Source organism: Dermacentor andersoni, chromosome 1, assembly GCF_023375885.2.
Source record: "Dermacentor andersoni chromosome 1, qqDerAnde1_hic_scaffold, whole genome shotgun sequence".
NCBI lineage: Eukaryota > Metazoa > Arthropoda > Arachnida > Ixodida > Ixodidae > Dermacentor > Dermacentor andersoni.
The window spans coordinates 49239037-49255790 of NC_092814.1; the positions used below are offsets into that span (position 1 = coordinate 49239037).

Sequence of the window (16754 nt, forward strand, 5' to 3'; positions counted from 1 at the left end):
CTGTTACTCGAGCCAGCATTACCGTGACTTTCGTTCCCTTTCAATAAAGTTACAGCAAATTTTCCCTGATTGAAGAAATCTCCCAGTTTTCCCTGAGTATTTCCAGACTACTCAAAATCCCTGAGAATTCCCGGTTGTTAGACACCCTGTTTATTGTTAAAATTGAATTCAAGAAAAGTGGAGAAAATGCTGCCAGTACACCACCGTACATTGTGCACAGTGTTCCAAACATTTCTTTTTTTTTTTTTTGTGCATCTGTATATGGGCCCCAGTCATGAGAGTGTTGACTGTCACTGATATGGGGGAGGGGTTGTGTTGAGAGTCTGAGGTGAAAAAGAAACTGTCTAGATGCCCTTTTTGTTCTGTCATCGTCAAGGCTCAAGTACTAACAGCATTTTCTTGAACAGCACTTAAGTGTGTGCAGCATAAAATGTAGCTTCAGACTTTGATTTGATTTAGTGGCCATAAAGTAACTTATAGCTGCCTGCTTTGCATTGCACAGTTTGCAACGTCTTCCGTTTGTTTATTTTCAGGAATAAAACCAAGCAGTGGAAAGCTACAAACCTGGTGCTGTAAATAGTCTTGCTTGAAGAGACAGGTTTTTATGTTTTTGGCTGTCTTATGCACAGTCAGCTGTTAAGCATATTGGAGCAGGTTTGAAGATGTGATAAGAACAGAACACGTTGACATTCCCAGGCATTCCACAGCTGCTGTCAGCCCCATACATGACTATGACCACTTCTCTGCCCTTTTCTGCCCTGCTCTCTGTCCTGCACAGAATGGTTCCAATGTTTTCATAACTCAAAGCAGTGATGTGCACTCTAGTCAGTTTCATGATGGACTGTTATGCAGCTGCACAGGAGCAACATGCTGTGTTGTTACTTGCACAAGCTTCAAACTGGCTGTGAATCCACACTGCAGCATGTGAAGCTTCATGTTACTCGGGTTACTTAATAAAACAAAACAAAAAATCCCGATTTCCTTGTACAAAAAGAAAAAATAAATCCAACTTCAAAAATGTGACGTGACCCGATGGTTTTGCCAATGCAAAAATGAACAAGGCTGGTCACAGTGACAAAACATGATATGCAACTTTATTAAGCAGCAGGTACTTTCCATTGAATGTTGTACACACAGTGTCATACTTATGAGTGCTTTACAGATTTTTTTTAATTTTTTGTATCTATTATGGTCATAACAGTGATTGTGCTACTTGGAAGCAAAAACACAGTTTCAGCTTTCAAGAAAGTAACTGCTGTAGCACTACCTTCTGAATTCACTCCAACTGTACATCCCTCATTTAAATGGCACACAAGCTAATGCCAAGGTGACAATTTTGCTGTATGATGTTGCCTTGACATAATTCAGGTTCCATTCCCACAAGTAATTACTAACAAAACTCTTATTTTGCGCAAACAGAAGCTGCCAATAATAGCGCCAGTCTTAGCCACCTAAATTCAGAAAGTTGTGCACAGCCGTGGTTTTTATCTGAACGATAAGAGAAATCGGTGGACATACTCTGAAAGACTATACAGCGATGAAAGATGTATTCTTGTTTACAGAGAATGTCCTGCCACATGTTTGTTTCTTTCTCTAAATGTTGGCAAGTAGCTCAGCATACTACAAAACATCTTGACGTATGGAGTACAACATGAAATTTGTGTGCAGTGCTACTGACTACATCACAATTATGTGCCATCCTTGAATAGGGTAGCCACATCACAACTGCCATGGCAGCTATGGTGAAGATGAGGAAAGGAGAGCATTGCCCTTTCAGCATGCAAACCACTCAGGCTCTCTGATATGGCCACTTGGGCACTGTCAGCTACTTACCTGCTTGCACATCACACCTTGTAAAGTGCACACACAGAGGTTTCACACAAGAGTCATCAAAATACACATTCTCAATGCTTCTTGGCACATGAACAGCTACCATTGATTACTTAAATGCAAAGCTAAATACATGCAGCTTCTCCCATGCATCCTTCACATGGGCAATATTAAAGTGGCAGTGAGTTTGCAGCCAAATATGTCTGGGCCCAAAAAGAACAATACTGGGGAAACTGAGCAAAAATGCAGCTGACCAAGCAAGCACACAGGAACTAACACATCTCATACAAATGCCCACATAGTACAAACACACTAGAACAATACCCATAGAAACTTTCTATGGTCAATCTATCATTCTTGAAACATCAAAGTAACAACACATATTCAAGAGGTGGATGCAACCTTTGGCAAGACATACATATCTGGCTGGCAACAAAGCCATATAACTATGTACACAGCTTGCTATACCTGTAGCATTGCTGACGAAAATATAAATGAAATTGCACATAAGAAAACATGAAAATGGGGCATCATTGCAGAGTGCTTTTCTTTCAAACACTATGCAATGTGTAAATGGGCACACCAAGACTAGCCCATAGACACTGAAGCCCAATTACTATAACCGTCCCCATTTCACGACCAACCTCACTGGACATAATGATATATTACTGTTTGGTAAATGGGCTTTGTTATAATATGCACTTGGCTTTAGAACCACTCTCAACTGACAACAAGGTGGGTCATTGTTTCTAGGCTCACCAGTGCAGGTGTGGCAAAGGGGTGGTTTGATTTGGGGAACACACTACAGTGCAGCCTACTTAAAAATGCTGTAGCAGCAACATTACACTGACAACTACTGACAAGTTAGTGAATCACCACAAATCAGTGCTGGCCAGAGCTCAACCCACAAGTTGCACAGCAGCTTTATCAAAGCACTGTGTAAGTGGATAAAGATGCACTGTGAAAGCTCGCAAATTTGGGTAGGGTGCAAACCTGTGCATGATTGCGTCTGCTCATTGCCCCAGAGCCGGAAACAAGCATTCATGGAGATATTTTGTGATGCGCACTTCACAATCCTGTACCCTCTGCTTAGGGTAATGAGATCTTTCCTGTCGCTGCATCTCGCTTAGATATGCTTCAAAAAAACTCAAGCTGACTATGTCTGCAGCATTTTAGCATAAAAATTCCAATGTTCTTCCAGATGATGGTGCTGTCGTTTACAATGGTCCATTAAATCGCAGCACATTCACAGACGGTTCAAGTATAATAAGCTATATTCTGTCATTGCCTATGGGAAAAAATGCTTTGCAGCGACAGCACATCCACTTCTTTTCATTGTTTTGTAGATAAACACGGGTATTATACTAGTGTGCATAAACAAACTGTAAAGGTACAAATTTAAGTGTATAAAGGCTCTTATTTGATACTGATACAAGTGCTACAAAATTCTTTACTGCATCACTGTGAGGGCTAGCTGGCCTCGGTCGAAAAAATGAAAGCTGCGCAAAGTGGTGCCCATGGAAGTTTCCGGTTCTGAAACGCTAAGCTAATCATGCCAACCCCGGCGACCCCCTCTCTCCGGAAGGAGAAAGAGGTGCACCGGACCGAAGATATCACAGATGGGTGCGGTTGGTTTTCAGCAGCTGGACTCCGAGTGGTACCAGCCATCAAGCAGCTCAAGCGGCAGGCTGGCGTGCGACACGGCGCGCAGCAGCTCGCGGTTGTGGCTGCACAGCTGCCAGTAGCTGGTCTCCAGCTGGCGTTGGTACTGGGCAGCCTGGGCGCGCTCGTGCTGCCAGCGCTGGCGCTCCTCCTCGAAGCCCTGCAAGGCAAGCTGCAGTTGGCGCCGGCAGCGATGCAGCTCAAGCCGAAGTCGGCGCACGTCGTCGTTGGCATTGCCTGTGAGTCGCGAATCCTCCATGAGCGTGGTCAGCTCGGCCACCTCGCTGTCCAATTGCGGTGTGTCCAGCCATGACAGCTTGAGCGCGCCCCCAGGCCGGCAGCTGGCTTCCTCCAATCCGCCACTGCACACTGGACTCTCGTCCTGCGTTTGATTGCAGCAGCAGATCAGCATATAGCACGTGGCTGTGAAAGATTGTTAAATGACCATTTGTCTTGGTCCTGGCACGCCGAGGCCAATTGTGCCAACTGCGGCTTATGCCTGCCATCAAGAGCAACAAGCTACACGCATCTGCTTCAAGTGCAACCCAATGGTGACACTCAAGCCGATATGCCTTTGTACTTCTGTTCCACTGTTTCATTGTAAAAAATACTTCATTCAATCATCATATTGTTGATGATTGTCGATGCACGCCAGTAAGGCACATATACCTATGATATGGATCTTTTGCACATCAGTAATCCAAAACAAATGTAGCCCATCATTTTAATTCCATTTTCTTTCTACATTTTGTAGCTAGCTAAAGCAATAAGGCAGCTCACACTTTCAGGGTGGCAACATCAGTCAAAAAGCGCAATGACAAATCCTCACACTTTCCTTTGACATGTTTTCCACCAGACGTGTTAAAGGATTTAACACGGACACATGCACTATCAATCTAGAGAGAGATATCTAGGGACAACACCTCGTAGATACATGCTATGGAAGCAACTCTCATCATGAACGTACAAATGACGGCATGGGCCCGCTTAGCCTCCATGTGAGGCCTCAGTAACGTAGGCGAGAAGGACTCCCTGTGTGACTTCAGACTCCCAAGGCCATGCTCCCCCTACCCCAACAATGTGTAGACAATGTGGTCTGGGGCCAGTGGGACTAAACTGGCTGCAAATGGGAGGCTGCATTCATTGAAGCTTTCTTTTAGCGTCCGAAAGTGCAGACACTGTAGTGTGTGGGGGGAGTATTAATCCTTCATTGACAACTGTTGGCTACAAGCAAGTAAAGTCCACTTCCAATTATCTGCCTGGTGTTTCTCCCCTATTGCTGAAGTTCCTGCAAAATATTTTTCTGTAAGTTTATCCTTATTTGCACATTTAGATAGAAATTAAACATTTTTTTCAGGTATTTACATGTGCTGTCATTAAAGGGTTAATGCGAGTAGCATTCTCAGCCTACTTCCCCCCCTATCGATTATAAGTACAGGTGTCTTTCAGCAATACGGTGTGTACCTACGTTGTTTTAATGTTAATCACGTTCACATTCATTGTGAGATGGGTTCTACCATAATTCTTTTATTTCATTTTTTATTTGTTTATTCATTCTTGCAGTACCATTTATTAATGCGTTAGCATTCTTTGGGTACTTCACGCACTTTTCGGGGGGTGATGTTTGTATCTACGTTTCTGTCTAACCATTTTGCCGCCTACCTTGGTCACTTGGTAGTGCGTGGTCTAATGGGTAGTGCATCGGGCTGCTGTGCTGAGGGAACAGGGTTGGAAACCAACCGTTAGACCAACATGGGTCACTCAGTATGTGGAAATGTGCACTGCTCTTCAACGAACCTCTTTCACGCCAACATGGGTCACTGTAGATGCGGGACTGGGTAGGTACCGCTGTTAAAAGAAACTCTGACGGCTGTAGCACTGGGCATGTGCCACTCAGTCTGTGCTGGTCTTCAGTTAACCTCTTCAATGCCTACTTGGGTCACTGGATATGTGCCAGTAGGTGTGTGCCACACACTCTTCAATGAACATCTTTGATGCCAACTTTGGTGTTGGGTGGAATCGAGCCCACATCACAAGGGTTCCTCAAAGACGGCAACCCAACACTTTAGCAAGCGGCGACATAAATGTACTGTGCATGTGCTGCTTTTCAACGAACGTCTTTCACGCCAATGCTTTCACAAGCTGCGGCTTGAATGTACCGGGTATGTGCTGCTCTTCAATGAACATCTCACCAACTTAGGTTAGAGTATATGCCCTAGACAGACCCTAAGCACCTATGCCTGAGCACTTTCGACTGTACGAATGTTAGCTCTGCAGGTATTCGTCAGCACTTCCAAGCTGTACCTCAGATACCCGAGAAACAGCATCCTGTACAGTTTCATCATCACATGTACTCGAGTACCCCAGGTTTTTACTCCAAGAAACTTGAAAAGATGACAGATGGCATACTGTGTGTGCGGCAAGCAAGGGAAAAATTCCCAGTGTTTGCAGGCACTGACGCACCACACATGGACTTCTCAGGAGCACCCCTTTATTGGGGCAGCATGTCCAGAAAGAAGTGCGACAGAGCAGCCATGGTTGCCACATTACACATTTCTCAGCATTCGCATGCACCAGCGCGGCATGCATTTAGTATGGCTTCGAGGCAGTTCCGCTAGACGGTGCCGAGTATTAGGGAAGCGTGGAAGAGGAATCCCGCTGTAGTACATGTTTTATACAAAACTCGTTTCGACGGTGGGAACACATTGTGTCGCTATATTAATTCAATGCTAAATGCATTACTGTCGACAGTCATCGTAAGATGGGTTCTGCCACAGTTTTTTTTCCTTTATTTTTGCTGCATAACATAAAAAAATGGAGTAGCCAAAATACTCTACCTCAATCTCTCAAAAGCAACACCTGTATAACAGAACAGATTGCGCCAGTTGAATAATAGGGCAGATGAGCTGCAGAAAGGCGTACATGTTGGAGTGGCTGGGCTTGCTCACACAAATACGAATGCGCTGCCTCCGTTAGGTTTTTGAGCAAATCAATGCTGTATGAAGCTTTCAGATGGATCAAGGGGCAGAAAGGTAGCATTTGACCTGTATAAAGGACAAGTAGATAATTGTGATTGTCATGTTAACATGACCAAGATCGTGTAGCATCATTTAGTTCTCCTTTCACGAGCGCTGAAAACTACAGAAAGTTTGCAGGCATAGTGTGGACTAAGTATGTCATTGTGATATGATATCGGGTTACTCCGTTAAAAGTCCGTTACACCCTGTTTAAAAAATTCACTGTTTACTCCTCGCCTGCATGGACACTAATGAAACTTGAAACAATTCAGTAGATACATTAAGCCATGTTAGCTTATATTTCATATTTCAAAAATGCCTCCACTATATAAAGTTCACTCTATAGTTTTAGCAAATATTTTAATGATGTTTTGAGGCAATATTTAGTAAAAAATTTAGCAACTTCTTTGTCTCTGTTTAGCAACACTGATAGTCGCAGGGACACGTTCAGCCTTTATATTTCGAACAAGTAACTGCATTATCAGGCTCCCATGATTTGCTCAATCATTATTCCACATTTGTCAGGCATGCAAAAGCTGAAAGAAGCAGTCCAAGCTGGTCAACTGGTGTGCCATGATGTGGTCAATTTCATGTCACTTGGTGTGCCTGCCTGAAATGTTATTCCAGACGATCTGTTTCAATGGAAGATTTTTAAAAAATAGGATTTAACTGATGTGAGGATGCTTTCTCCTCTACTTGTCCCTTCGGCGCTGTGGACACTAGGCAGACAAGTAGCCATGACAGTCCATTTGCTAATTAACTAAAATTTGTTATACAACACTTCAGTTGCTGGTTTGAAGACCCATGTTGCAATGACAGTATTGCAGCACGGTGCTGCAGGAGCATAGAACAATTTATGCGACTTTGAAAATGCCATCCATTGTTTAGATATTCTTCAACAAAAATTCACCATTCTGTCAAATTCTGCAACAAGGCACACAAACCACCAAAAGTACTGCCCACATTATTCTCGACACTGTCATGACATAGAGCAGCTCACTGTGATGACCGGCTGAGGCATCCCCATCGTCGCGCGCTTGGTATTGCAAGCGACACGTCGGTGACATGAAATTCCCGAGATATGGCGCATGCACAGCATGCGCTTTTCCTATCTCCAAGACGCACAGGTAGCCAACTTGTTGGCATAATGAAATAAAACGAGGCGGGAAGCATCACGTGGGCACTACTTCCAGTGCTCTTCGTGCACCCAGTTTCAGTATTGAAGCGGGGAAAGGGATATTTTTGCCAATGAATACCTTCACATCGGATGGCCTTTTAAAACTGTGTAAATCAATTTTGTCTCTTGCCGTTGTAGCCAGTAACTAGAAAGTTTATTAGTCACATTAATTTGACTGTGAATGGACTGTGACGGCTGCTCTACCCTCTCCTGTCCTTCATGCTGAAGGAACGAACCGTGAAGAAAGCATCATCGCACTGGTAAAATTTTATTTATTTTTAAAATCTGTTTAAAATATGTCGGAAGGACAAACAAGTGGGTGCCCAAGCCATAAATTGAGCTGTACAACACTCGAGCGTGTGCAAGCTAGCTCTCGTGTCTGTGTAGTTCAGGGAGGCTATGTACAACGAACCTCCTTGGCGCAGTTAATCTTAGTTGCGCTTGGATTCAGTGTGTGCCAGATAGTGAACAGAGAAACAACAGCCTGTTGCGTACAGAAGTGTTCGATATAAGAAGCAAAGCCATACCCTGTATTTGTGCGACGAGCAATGAGTACATAGGGAAGAAATGCAAACATGTGGAAGGAAAGCATGGTTGTGTTGCACTGTAATTAGCAAACCACAGGTTAAACAAAACTTGTCAACATTTTGCACAGGAAATCAGCTGTATGCTGCCATCGCGAAAATGGAGAAAGGTCTGAAAATATACAATTCTGACAACAAAATTTGATGGACGAATTTTGTTGGCACACACTGTGCGACCAACCGTAAGGCACATCCCTGGAGCATCTGAATTAATAAACACAAAATCAGGGTGTCTACCAAGTTGACATTTCCAAATTCCCTGAGTTTTCCAAGTTCTCCCTGAGCACCTTTCCAATATTCCCTGAATGAGCGAGAACTTTGTTTTATGTCAAGACAGGCTGACACCATGTTGCTCGATGCTGTCACTCTCTAGTAAGCATGTTGAAACAAAAAAATGACTTAATCCAGTTTGAATAGTAAGGAGTAATATCTATTTTATTTAAAAAGAAAACGGAGGGCACAGAAAAAAAAATTGTAAAACCATTCCAAATTTAGTCGAAAATTTTCAAATACAAATGAAAAGGAGATGCATACATAAGTAAATATTTTTTAATATGAGCTATTTCTATCAACTGACAGCAAGCTCATCGGTATGAGGCCTGAACTTTGTCACAACTAAGATTCTCTCTCAGCAGCTGGAAAGTCAACCTCAACTGTCCTGACATTCTCTCAGCCCGCGCACAACGCCTCAGTGTTGCATTTCACTGCTTTAAAGAGTTTATTTTGGTTTGAATGAGGGACACCTGCATCTTGGTGTCAGCCAACACTTTGTTTTTTGAGCTCAAGCTTTTTCAAAGAGGCGGCGGCACGCTTCCTTTCCCGTTAATTCCTCAGGTCCTTTCTGTGCTCATCCTCCTTCTGCCATGCGTTCACCCCATGGATCATTTGAAGCATCCTCTTGGTCAGTTGTACAGTCAACGTCCGATTTTTCGGACTGCCTAGGGGCCGCAAGAATATCCGAAAAATAGAAAAAAATGAATGCGTGTCTTTATGCCCTTAAGGGCTAAAATTGCCACAGGCACGTCCGAAAAAGCTCTTGAGGCCTGCCAGTACACCTATTAAGCATATCGGTGCTCGTACTGTGACACGAGACGGGGGTGCACGCATGTATAAGGAATATATAGTGTGTCCCGTGACAATTGCCCCTTCCCACGTTTATCCTTCACCGCGTAACACTGCTGTAGTAAGGCAAAGCTAGCTTTTGGAGACTGGCATTACGCAACGCACTGTGCTCTGCGAGCTTCGCAGCCAATCGCGGGGATTACAAAGGCGGAGTCGGTGCCATTGCTGACAGCGGCGAATTCTTTCAGTGAAAAACACAGCACCGCATGGCAAGAAGCTTAATAGCGAACGTAGAAGCAACTAGGCCTACCGTTGTCGCGGTGGTTGCTACGGCTGCCAACGGATCTGCGTGCGAGAGTGCCGGTTCGAGGCGGCGAGATAATCGAAATGGCGGCGGTGGTGGCTTTGATTAATGCCATTTCAGACCTGCAGTCAGGGCAATATACATTGACTATATGGAGTATGTGGTGGTGCCGCAAAGCCGTGCGAATTATCGGGCATGTTCGAGAAATCGGGCGTCTGGCAAATCGGTCGTTAATACTCTGGCAATACCTCGTGCCGATGACACGAACGACGTCAATGACGATTCGTTGCAATCCCTCTGTTACTGGAGCCACCATTAACACGACTTTCGTTCCCATTCAATAAAGCTACAGCTAATTTTCCCTGATAAAAGCACAAATTCTCCGAGTTTTCCCTGAGTATTTCCAGATTATTCAAATTCCCTGAGAATTCCCGGTTGGTAGACACCCTGCAAAATATACCCCCAACTTGAGCTACTTCTTTCCAAATGGGGTTAAACCTACAGGTTTGATATCTCTCAGATCCAAAAACAACCATAAATTCATGAAGAGAAGTTCCATAAGTGAAAGTACCACTGGCACAGAGTTGAAACCTCGCTGAGATTCATGAATTGAATGAAGGAGTTGCAAGGCAAACAAAACAGCTCCCACAGAACACACACACACCCTTCAGATAGCCCTGCAAAATCTGTGCTAAGCGAACATTTCGCAAGTTTGGCCAACATCACTGAACTTCGGAATTTGTGTGTGCACCATAAGTTAGTGTATTACAGGCTGCTGATGTTGCCAACCTCTCTGAAGCTGCCGCAAAAAGCCTCATAGTGTATGCCAATGCATTTCCCCACTTTTGAGCAGTATATTAGTATTTACGGGCTATAAATTAAGTAAAGTAGCCATGAACGACCTCCGATGTCCTGAAAAGTACAAAGAAAGATGTTTAATTCGTAACGTTCACAAGCAGTCTGTGAATAAGATGAAATAAAACAAAGGGGTGAATCAGGAGCCTGCAGCCATTTTTAGACACCAAGTAATTTGCTTTGTGTCTTAGAGGAGAAAGACTGCCAGATTGAGCGCTGGATATATCACAGATTTATTTTTAAACATGAGATAGTCTGGAATATTGCTCAACTGCGTATACCATAAATTTGATAAGCAAACTTTCGCGAACCACTTCTCGCCTAACATACGCCCGGGCAGATGCTGGACATGTTGCATTAGCTCCCCTGTACGAGGCTGGGACAGCCGCACACTGTGCCAACCATCCCCCCCCCCCCCCCACCTCTTTTTCTTTGTTTAAATGAATTACACAAAAATCAGTTAAACAATGCCTACAATTTCTCACAGACAACAGGATTACATATGGCAGGCACCCTGTTGCTATCTAAAGAAACCTTGTATCCATTGGGCTTTAGCCAAGAAAACAATGTATAGCTGTACTAGTATTACTAGTACTATGTTAGTACTAGCATAGCTGTACTAGCTACAGCCCTGTAAACATCAAAATTATGTGCACATTCTAAGGCGACACCTGGTGGATTTCTCCATTTACCCTGTCTGTGCACTTTGAGCTTTGATGTAATGCAAGGTCAGAGACTCCATTGAATAAACACGCCTTGGAAAGAATAATTTTTTTAAAGGTGCTTTCGTTTAAAATATGAAGCAGTTAAAGCGGGCTCAGAAGAAACGATATCAACTACACTGTGTAGCAAAACATGACACTTAAGAACATATTGCAATATAGTAACAGTAGGATCACTATGCAGGTTGTGCGGCCGTGGTTTGATAGTTTACGCGGGCAGGCCTCCTGCCTCAGTCAAGGCTTGGCGATTGCTCAGTGCATGCAACGCAAGCCATGTCCATTGACCAAGGGAAAATTTAATACACTATCGTTAGGTATACGCTCTAAAAGCTGTAGGATGATTGGTTTTGACACGTAAAGCACATATGTAAAGAAACTGCTCACCAAACAACGGTGTGGTTTTCCAAAACCCTGTGTGGCGGTGTGCACCGGTGCAGGGCTATTTGTAATGAGGCCCCTTTTATTTCTTGTTTATATTAATGACATTCACTTAGGCATCAACTCCGATATGTGGCTCTTTGCAGATGACTGCATTATATATAGAAAAATTAAGAAAGAACATGATGCCCTAAAACTACAGGCCTTTCTTCAACGTATTTATGAATGGTGTTCCATGTGGAATGAATCTGAACATGAATAAGTGCATCTATTTGTGTTTTACTAAGAAGAAAAAAAATAATTGATGCAAGTTACTACATAACAAACAATACTTTAGGTAAGAAATTCATGAATAAATATTTAGGTGTGCTGCTGTTGGGCGACTGCTCTTGGAATGCACATGTGGACTATGTGGTTGCCAAAGCTGCAGTAGCATTGAATTCAAAGAAATTTAAAATGTGCAAATTCCAACCTTAGAAGCACAGCATACCTAACATGTATAAGACCTACCTTAGAATATGCCTGTAGTCTCTGGGACCCAATCTCAAACATGCCTGATCAATAAACTAGAGTGAGTGAGTGAGTAAAGAGTTTATTTGAAAACAAGGTACTGACGGATGACCTTGTTGTTAGGCGGCCACGAGCCCCTGGGCCCGGGTGGCTTCTTCAGCTCTCTTGATGACCTTGGCCTGCAGGTCAGGGTCGGAGCTGAGCAACACTGCCTCCCACTGCTCAGTATTACTTATTTCGTGATTTGTGTGATTTTCCACTGGGCACGACCACATAATATGGAACAGATCTGCTTTTTTCTTACAATGGTTACATGTATTAGAGTATTGGTCCGGGTAGTAGTAGTCATAGGCTACGGGGTTGGGGTAGGTGTGCGTCTGAAGTCGTCTCCAAGCTACTTCTTGTCACTTGTTAAGCTATTTGTGTGCTGGCGGGTACACTGCCCTGGCTAACCTGTAGTGCTGAGTTATTTCCTGGTAACTGACCATGCGATCCCTCTCTGATCCTAGCATGAGCCATCTGGGTGCTCGATTGGCGACTCCTCGAGCGGCGGTGTGGGCGGCATCGTTGCCGGGTAGGGAGGAGTGTGCTGGTGCCCAAATGATCTGGATTGGTCGTGGGTGTCGTTTGGTGTCTAGTACATGTTTTACGGGAACCGAGACCCGCCCTTTTGCAAAATTGCGCACTGCTGCTCTGGAATCGCTAATAATGTAATGACAATGTGTGGAGGCTATTGCCAAAGCGATAGCTGCCTCTTCCGCTGTTTCAGAGCTTCTGGTGCGGATTGAACCACCAGTATTTGACAGTATTTGACCCGAGGAGTCCACCACTGCAAGGGACATACAGTTGTGTTCTATGTATTCTGCTGCGTCGACATAGACTACATCTTTGAAGGGGTGGAATTCCTGATGTAGGCCTTTGGACCGCTCGGCACTCCTTTCCTTGTGGAGTTCAGGGTGCATGTTTTAGGGAGTGTATTAATTTTGAGATGGCGCCTCTGATCGTGAGGAATGTCTACTTTAGTGCTTTGTATCAACTCATAGTTGATGACAAGATTCTGCAGGATGTTTCGCCCAGCGGCACTCTGAGCTAGCCTTTCGTAATGAGATATAAGGTGCGCTTCCACAAGTTCCTCGAGGGTGTTGCACACACCTAGGGCTAGCAATTTAGCGTTGGCCGTTCTTATAGGTAGCCCAAGAGCCTGTTTAAAGGCCCTCCAGATAATTCCCTCTATTTTCTCTCTCTCAGCCGCTTTGAGGCAGAGGTACAGGGTGATGTAGGTTATGCAGCTGAGCACGAAGGCTTGTACCAACCTTATGAGGTTGGCTTCTTTCATGCCTGAGTGTCGGCTGGCAATTCTTGAGATGAGTCGCATCGTCTGTTGAGTGCACGCTTCTAGTTTATGAATTGTGTTGCCGTCGCACCTATGAGCTTGCATGAAGAGGCCGAGTACACGGATGGTGGTCACCACAAGGATCGCGCTTCCTCCGGCTCGCACAGTGATTTCTGGGGGTGTTGCAGTGTCGGGTTTGCGGTTTGTAGGGGCTCTGAGTAGGAAGAGTTCTGATTTTTGCGGGGAGCAAGCGAGGCCTTTGTTGGTCACATACTTTTCAACCGTGTCTCTACAGCTTGTTGTAGCGTGGTTTCTATATCTTCATCGCTACCTTTAACCACCCACAGGGTGATGTCGTCGGCATACAGACTGTGGTGTAGATCTGGAATCTGATTAAGTTGTTCCAGTAATCGGATCATTGCTAAATTTAAGAGGAAGGGGGGCAAGACTGATCCCTGTGGTGTGCCATGACTTCCAAGAGGGATCTTGTCCGATTGTAGTTCTCGTATTCTTAGTTCCGCTGTGCGGTGGTTGAGGAAATCTTTGATGTAGTGCGTCCTCTGGCCTACATCTAGGTACTGCAGGTTCTCCAGTATAGCATAATGCGCTAGGTTGTCAAAGGCCTTGGTAAGGTCAAGGCCCAGGACAGCCCGGGTACCATCCTTGGGTATGTGGTCCAGAACTTGATGCCTAAGCTGAAGCATGACGTCTTGTGTGGAAAGTTTAGGACGAAAGCCAATTATGGAGTTCAGGAATAGGTTATTGTCTTTCGCAAAATTGTGGAGGCGGTTAAGTATGACGTGGTCCATGAGTTTTCCTACACACGAGGTCAGAGAGATCGGGTGTAAGTTCTCAAGCTGTAGTCACTTACCATGTTTAGGTATGAATATTATTTGTGCATGCTTCCATTGCAAGGGGATAGAACCAGTTTCCCAACAGCGGTTGAAGTACTCTGTTAGGGCAGTGATAGATGCGTCATCTAGATTTCGGAGGGTCTTATTTGTTATGCCATCGGGGCCTGGTGCAGATTTAGTTCGGAGTTTCAGCAAGACGGCTCGTACTTCAGCCTCTAGAATAGAAAAAATTCAGAACAGAGCTGCCAGGTTCATCTTGGGTAGGTACAGTAGGAACTATAGTTGCACTCAAATTAAAAAAGAGTTGAACTGGGAATAACATTCGTCATGCCGAAAAAAAATGCGGTTGAAACTTTTATGCCATATATTTAATAACAAAACTGGAATTGATGGCGAAAGTTACTTAAAATAGCCAAATTATATATCTGGACGGACTGACCACAAGTACAAAACTGGGGAATACCAGGCCAAGACGAACCTGTATGCAAATTCTTTTTTTTTTAAGCTATCGCTCAGTGGAATCGACTGACACATCTGACTAAGTGTGCAGTGTGAATTAAGATGTTTTTTTTTTTTTTTTTTTCAAGCTTGTAGCCCCCCTGCTGTAACGCCTTCAGACTAAGCGGGGAAATGTATGAATAAAGAAAAATATTGATTGTGCTACAGCAGATGCTGAGGGCTGCAGACACATTCAAGTTAGTTCAGATTGTAACAGGTATTCTACAGAAAATGATTCACTGGCGATAACGATACTCCCTAATGCGAAATTTGGACGCAGCTCTGTACGTGCTCTCATTTCGCGATATACCATATTTTCACGATTCTAAGCACACCCCGATTCTGAGCACCCCCCTCTATTTTCGCGAAAAAATTCGGAAAAAAGTTTGCATTCGAATCTAAGCACCCCCCACCCCCCCCACCCCACCCCTATTTGTTAGGAAGCGCGCGTAGCCAAGGCCGCCCAGCGCGCTTGCTCACTCTGTCATCGAGCCGGAGCCGTCAGAATCCCGAGGTGGCACGGCGTCCGCGGCGCGAGTACGCCGTACAGCCGGACTGTACGGATGTATGGCGAAAGCTGCAGAAAGCATCCCCATCAACCATCGCAAAATGGATTTCGGACGCTTGGGAGCGGGTCCAAGTGGAAATTGTGGTCAAATCATTTAAGAACTGCTCGACCACAAACCACTTCAACGGAAGGGAAGACGACCTGCTGTGGGATACCGAGAGCGGCGGTTCAAGCGGTGCGACGAACTCGAGTGGCAGTGATAGTAACTGAGCATCCGACACAAGCGGTGGGTTCACTGTGTGCACCGATTTTTCTTTTGGATGTTTGCAAAATAAAATGCTATTTCTCGCACCCGTCTCGTCGTGATGTCGCAGCGAAAAGAGGGAGGGGGGGGGTCATTCTAGATTTTTCGAATCTAAGCACCCCCCCTCACTCTGGGCATCGCGATCGTGAAAAAAAAAGGGGGTGCTTAGAAACGAGTAAATACGGTATTGGCAGGCGCGGTCAATCGGTTTCGTGCGGCACGTTGCAAACGGGGCGAAGTGTGGCGCGATTTGGCGATCGCGAGAGGCAACGCGTGAGTGACGCGTGGGCGCGATTCTGAGCAGCCTCCCCAGACACATCCCAGACGACTGCGCGCTATCTCGTAGCAATCGTCGCCGCACTAGGCTTTTCTTTTCGCGCCTTCGCCATACCCTCTTCCTCCGCTTTTCTCCTCGCGTCTTCTATCCCCCGCTGCGCTTCGCGTTCGCTCTTTCATCCTTCGTTGTGCTCGTTCGCTCGGTTACGCCGACGCTCGCCGCAGGAACGGGTACCTAAGAGCTGCACTCTAAAAACGTACGGCAGATTCAACGCGCTCGTTGAGATCTTTTTCTTGAGTTGTTTCAGTTAAATCCTACGCAAATAGACACATGATGCGTGCGAATGTATTTTGTTTCGAACTTTGTGTAAATCTTTTGCATAGACCCCCCGTTGAGCGTATCCGGCGAGATGTTCTTTGTAATTGTTGTCTTGTAAATGTTTTCCCTCTCCATGCCGCAGCTGTGTGGGAGAGCTCCCGCTACGTATACACGGCGAGACGCCGACGCCAAACGGGGAAAAAAGGCAACAAATTCACGCCAACATGCAACGTCTGAGCAAGTGTTATGCAACAGCAAAATCAAAGAAAGCACTGCCTGCAGGATCCGCGGTGGCGGCCTGGTTACGTGACTACAGCGCTCGAGATCCCTCTAGCGGCGGTCGCCTACTTTGTATGAGCTGTGTCTTACCAGTACTCACGTACGGGGCAGAAACCTGGAGGCTTACGAAAAGGGTTCTACTTAAAGGGACACTAAAGGTTACCAGAAACTCAAGTTAAAGTGGCAGAGCAATGTTCTAGAACGTCTAAGGCGTCAATTTAATCGCGAACAGAGCTTTAGTAACCGAGAAATTGAGGTAAATGCATGACACGATTTGAGACC

General features: G+C 45.0%; 2 protein-coding genes across 5 annotated transcripts in view; one reads left to right on the top strand and one right to left on the bottom strand.

The window, feature by feature from the left end:
- htt (huntingtin) overlaps positions 1-1023 on the top strand; it is a 165590-nt gene extending 164567 nt beyond the window's left edge. For both annotated transcript variants that reach the window (XM_055061449.2, XM_055061450.2), the window contains one exon: positions 534-1023. The gene's annotated coding sequence lies outside the window, so the exon portion shown is untranslated. The remainder of the gene's footprint in view (positions 1-533) is intronic.
- A 43-nt stretch (positions 1024-1066) lies between these two features.
- Positions 1067-16754, bottom strand: part of LOC126545544 (uncharacterized) — a 93012-nt gene continuing 77324 nt past the window's right edge. For 2 of the 3 annotated variants that reach the window (XM_050193462.3, XM_055061451.2), the window contains exon 4: positions 1067-3874. In XM_050193462.3, the coding sequence (XP_050049419.1) occupies positions 3467-3874 (408 nt within the window). In that variant the 3' untranslated portion in view covers positions 1067-3466. The remainder of the gene's footprint in view (positions 3875-16754) is intronic. The other variant, XM_055061452.2, reaches the window with a different exon arrangement.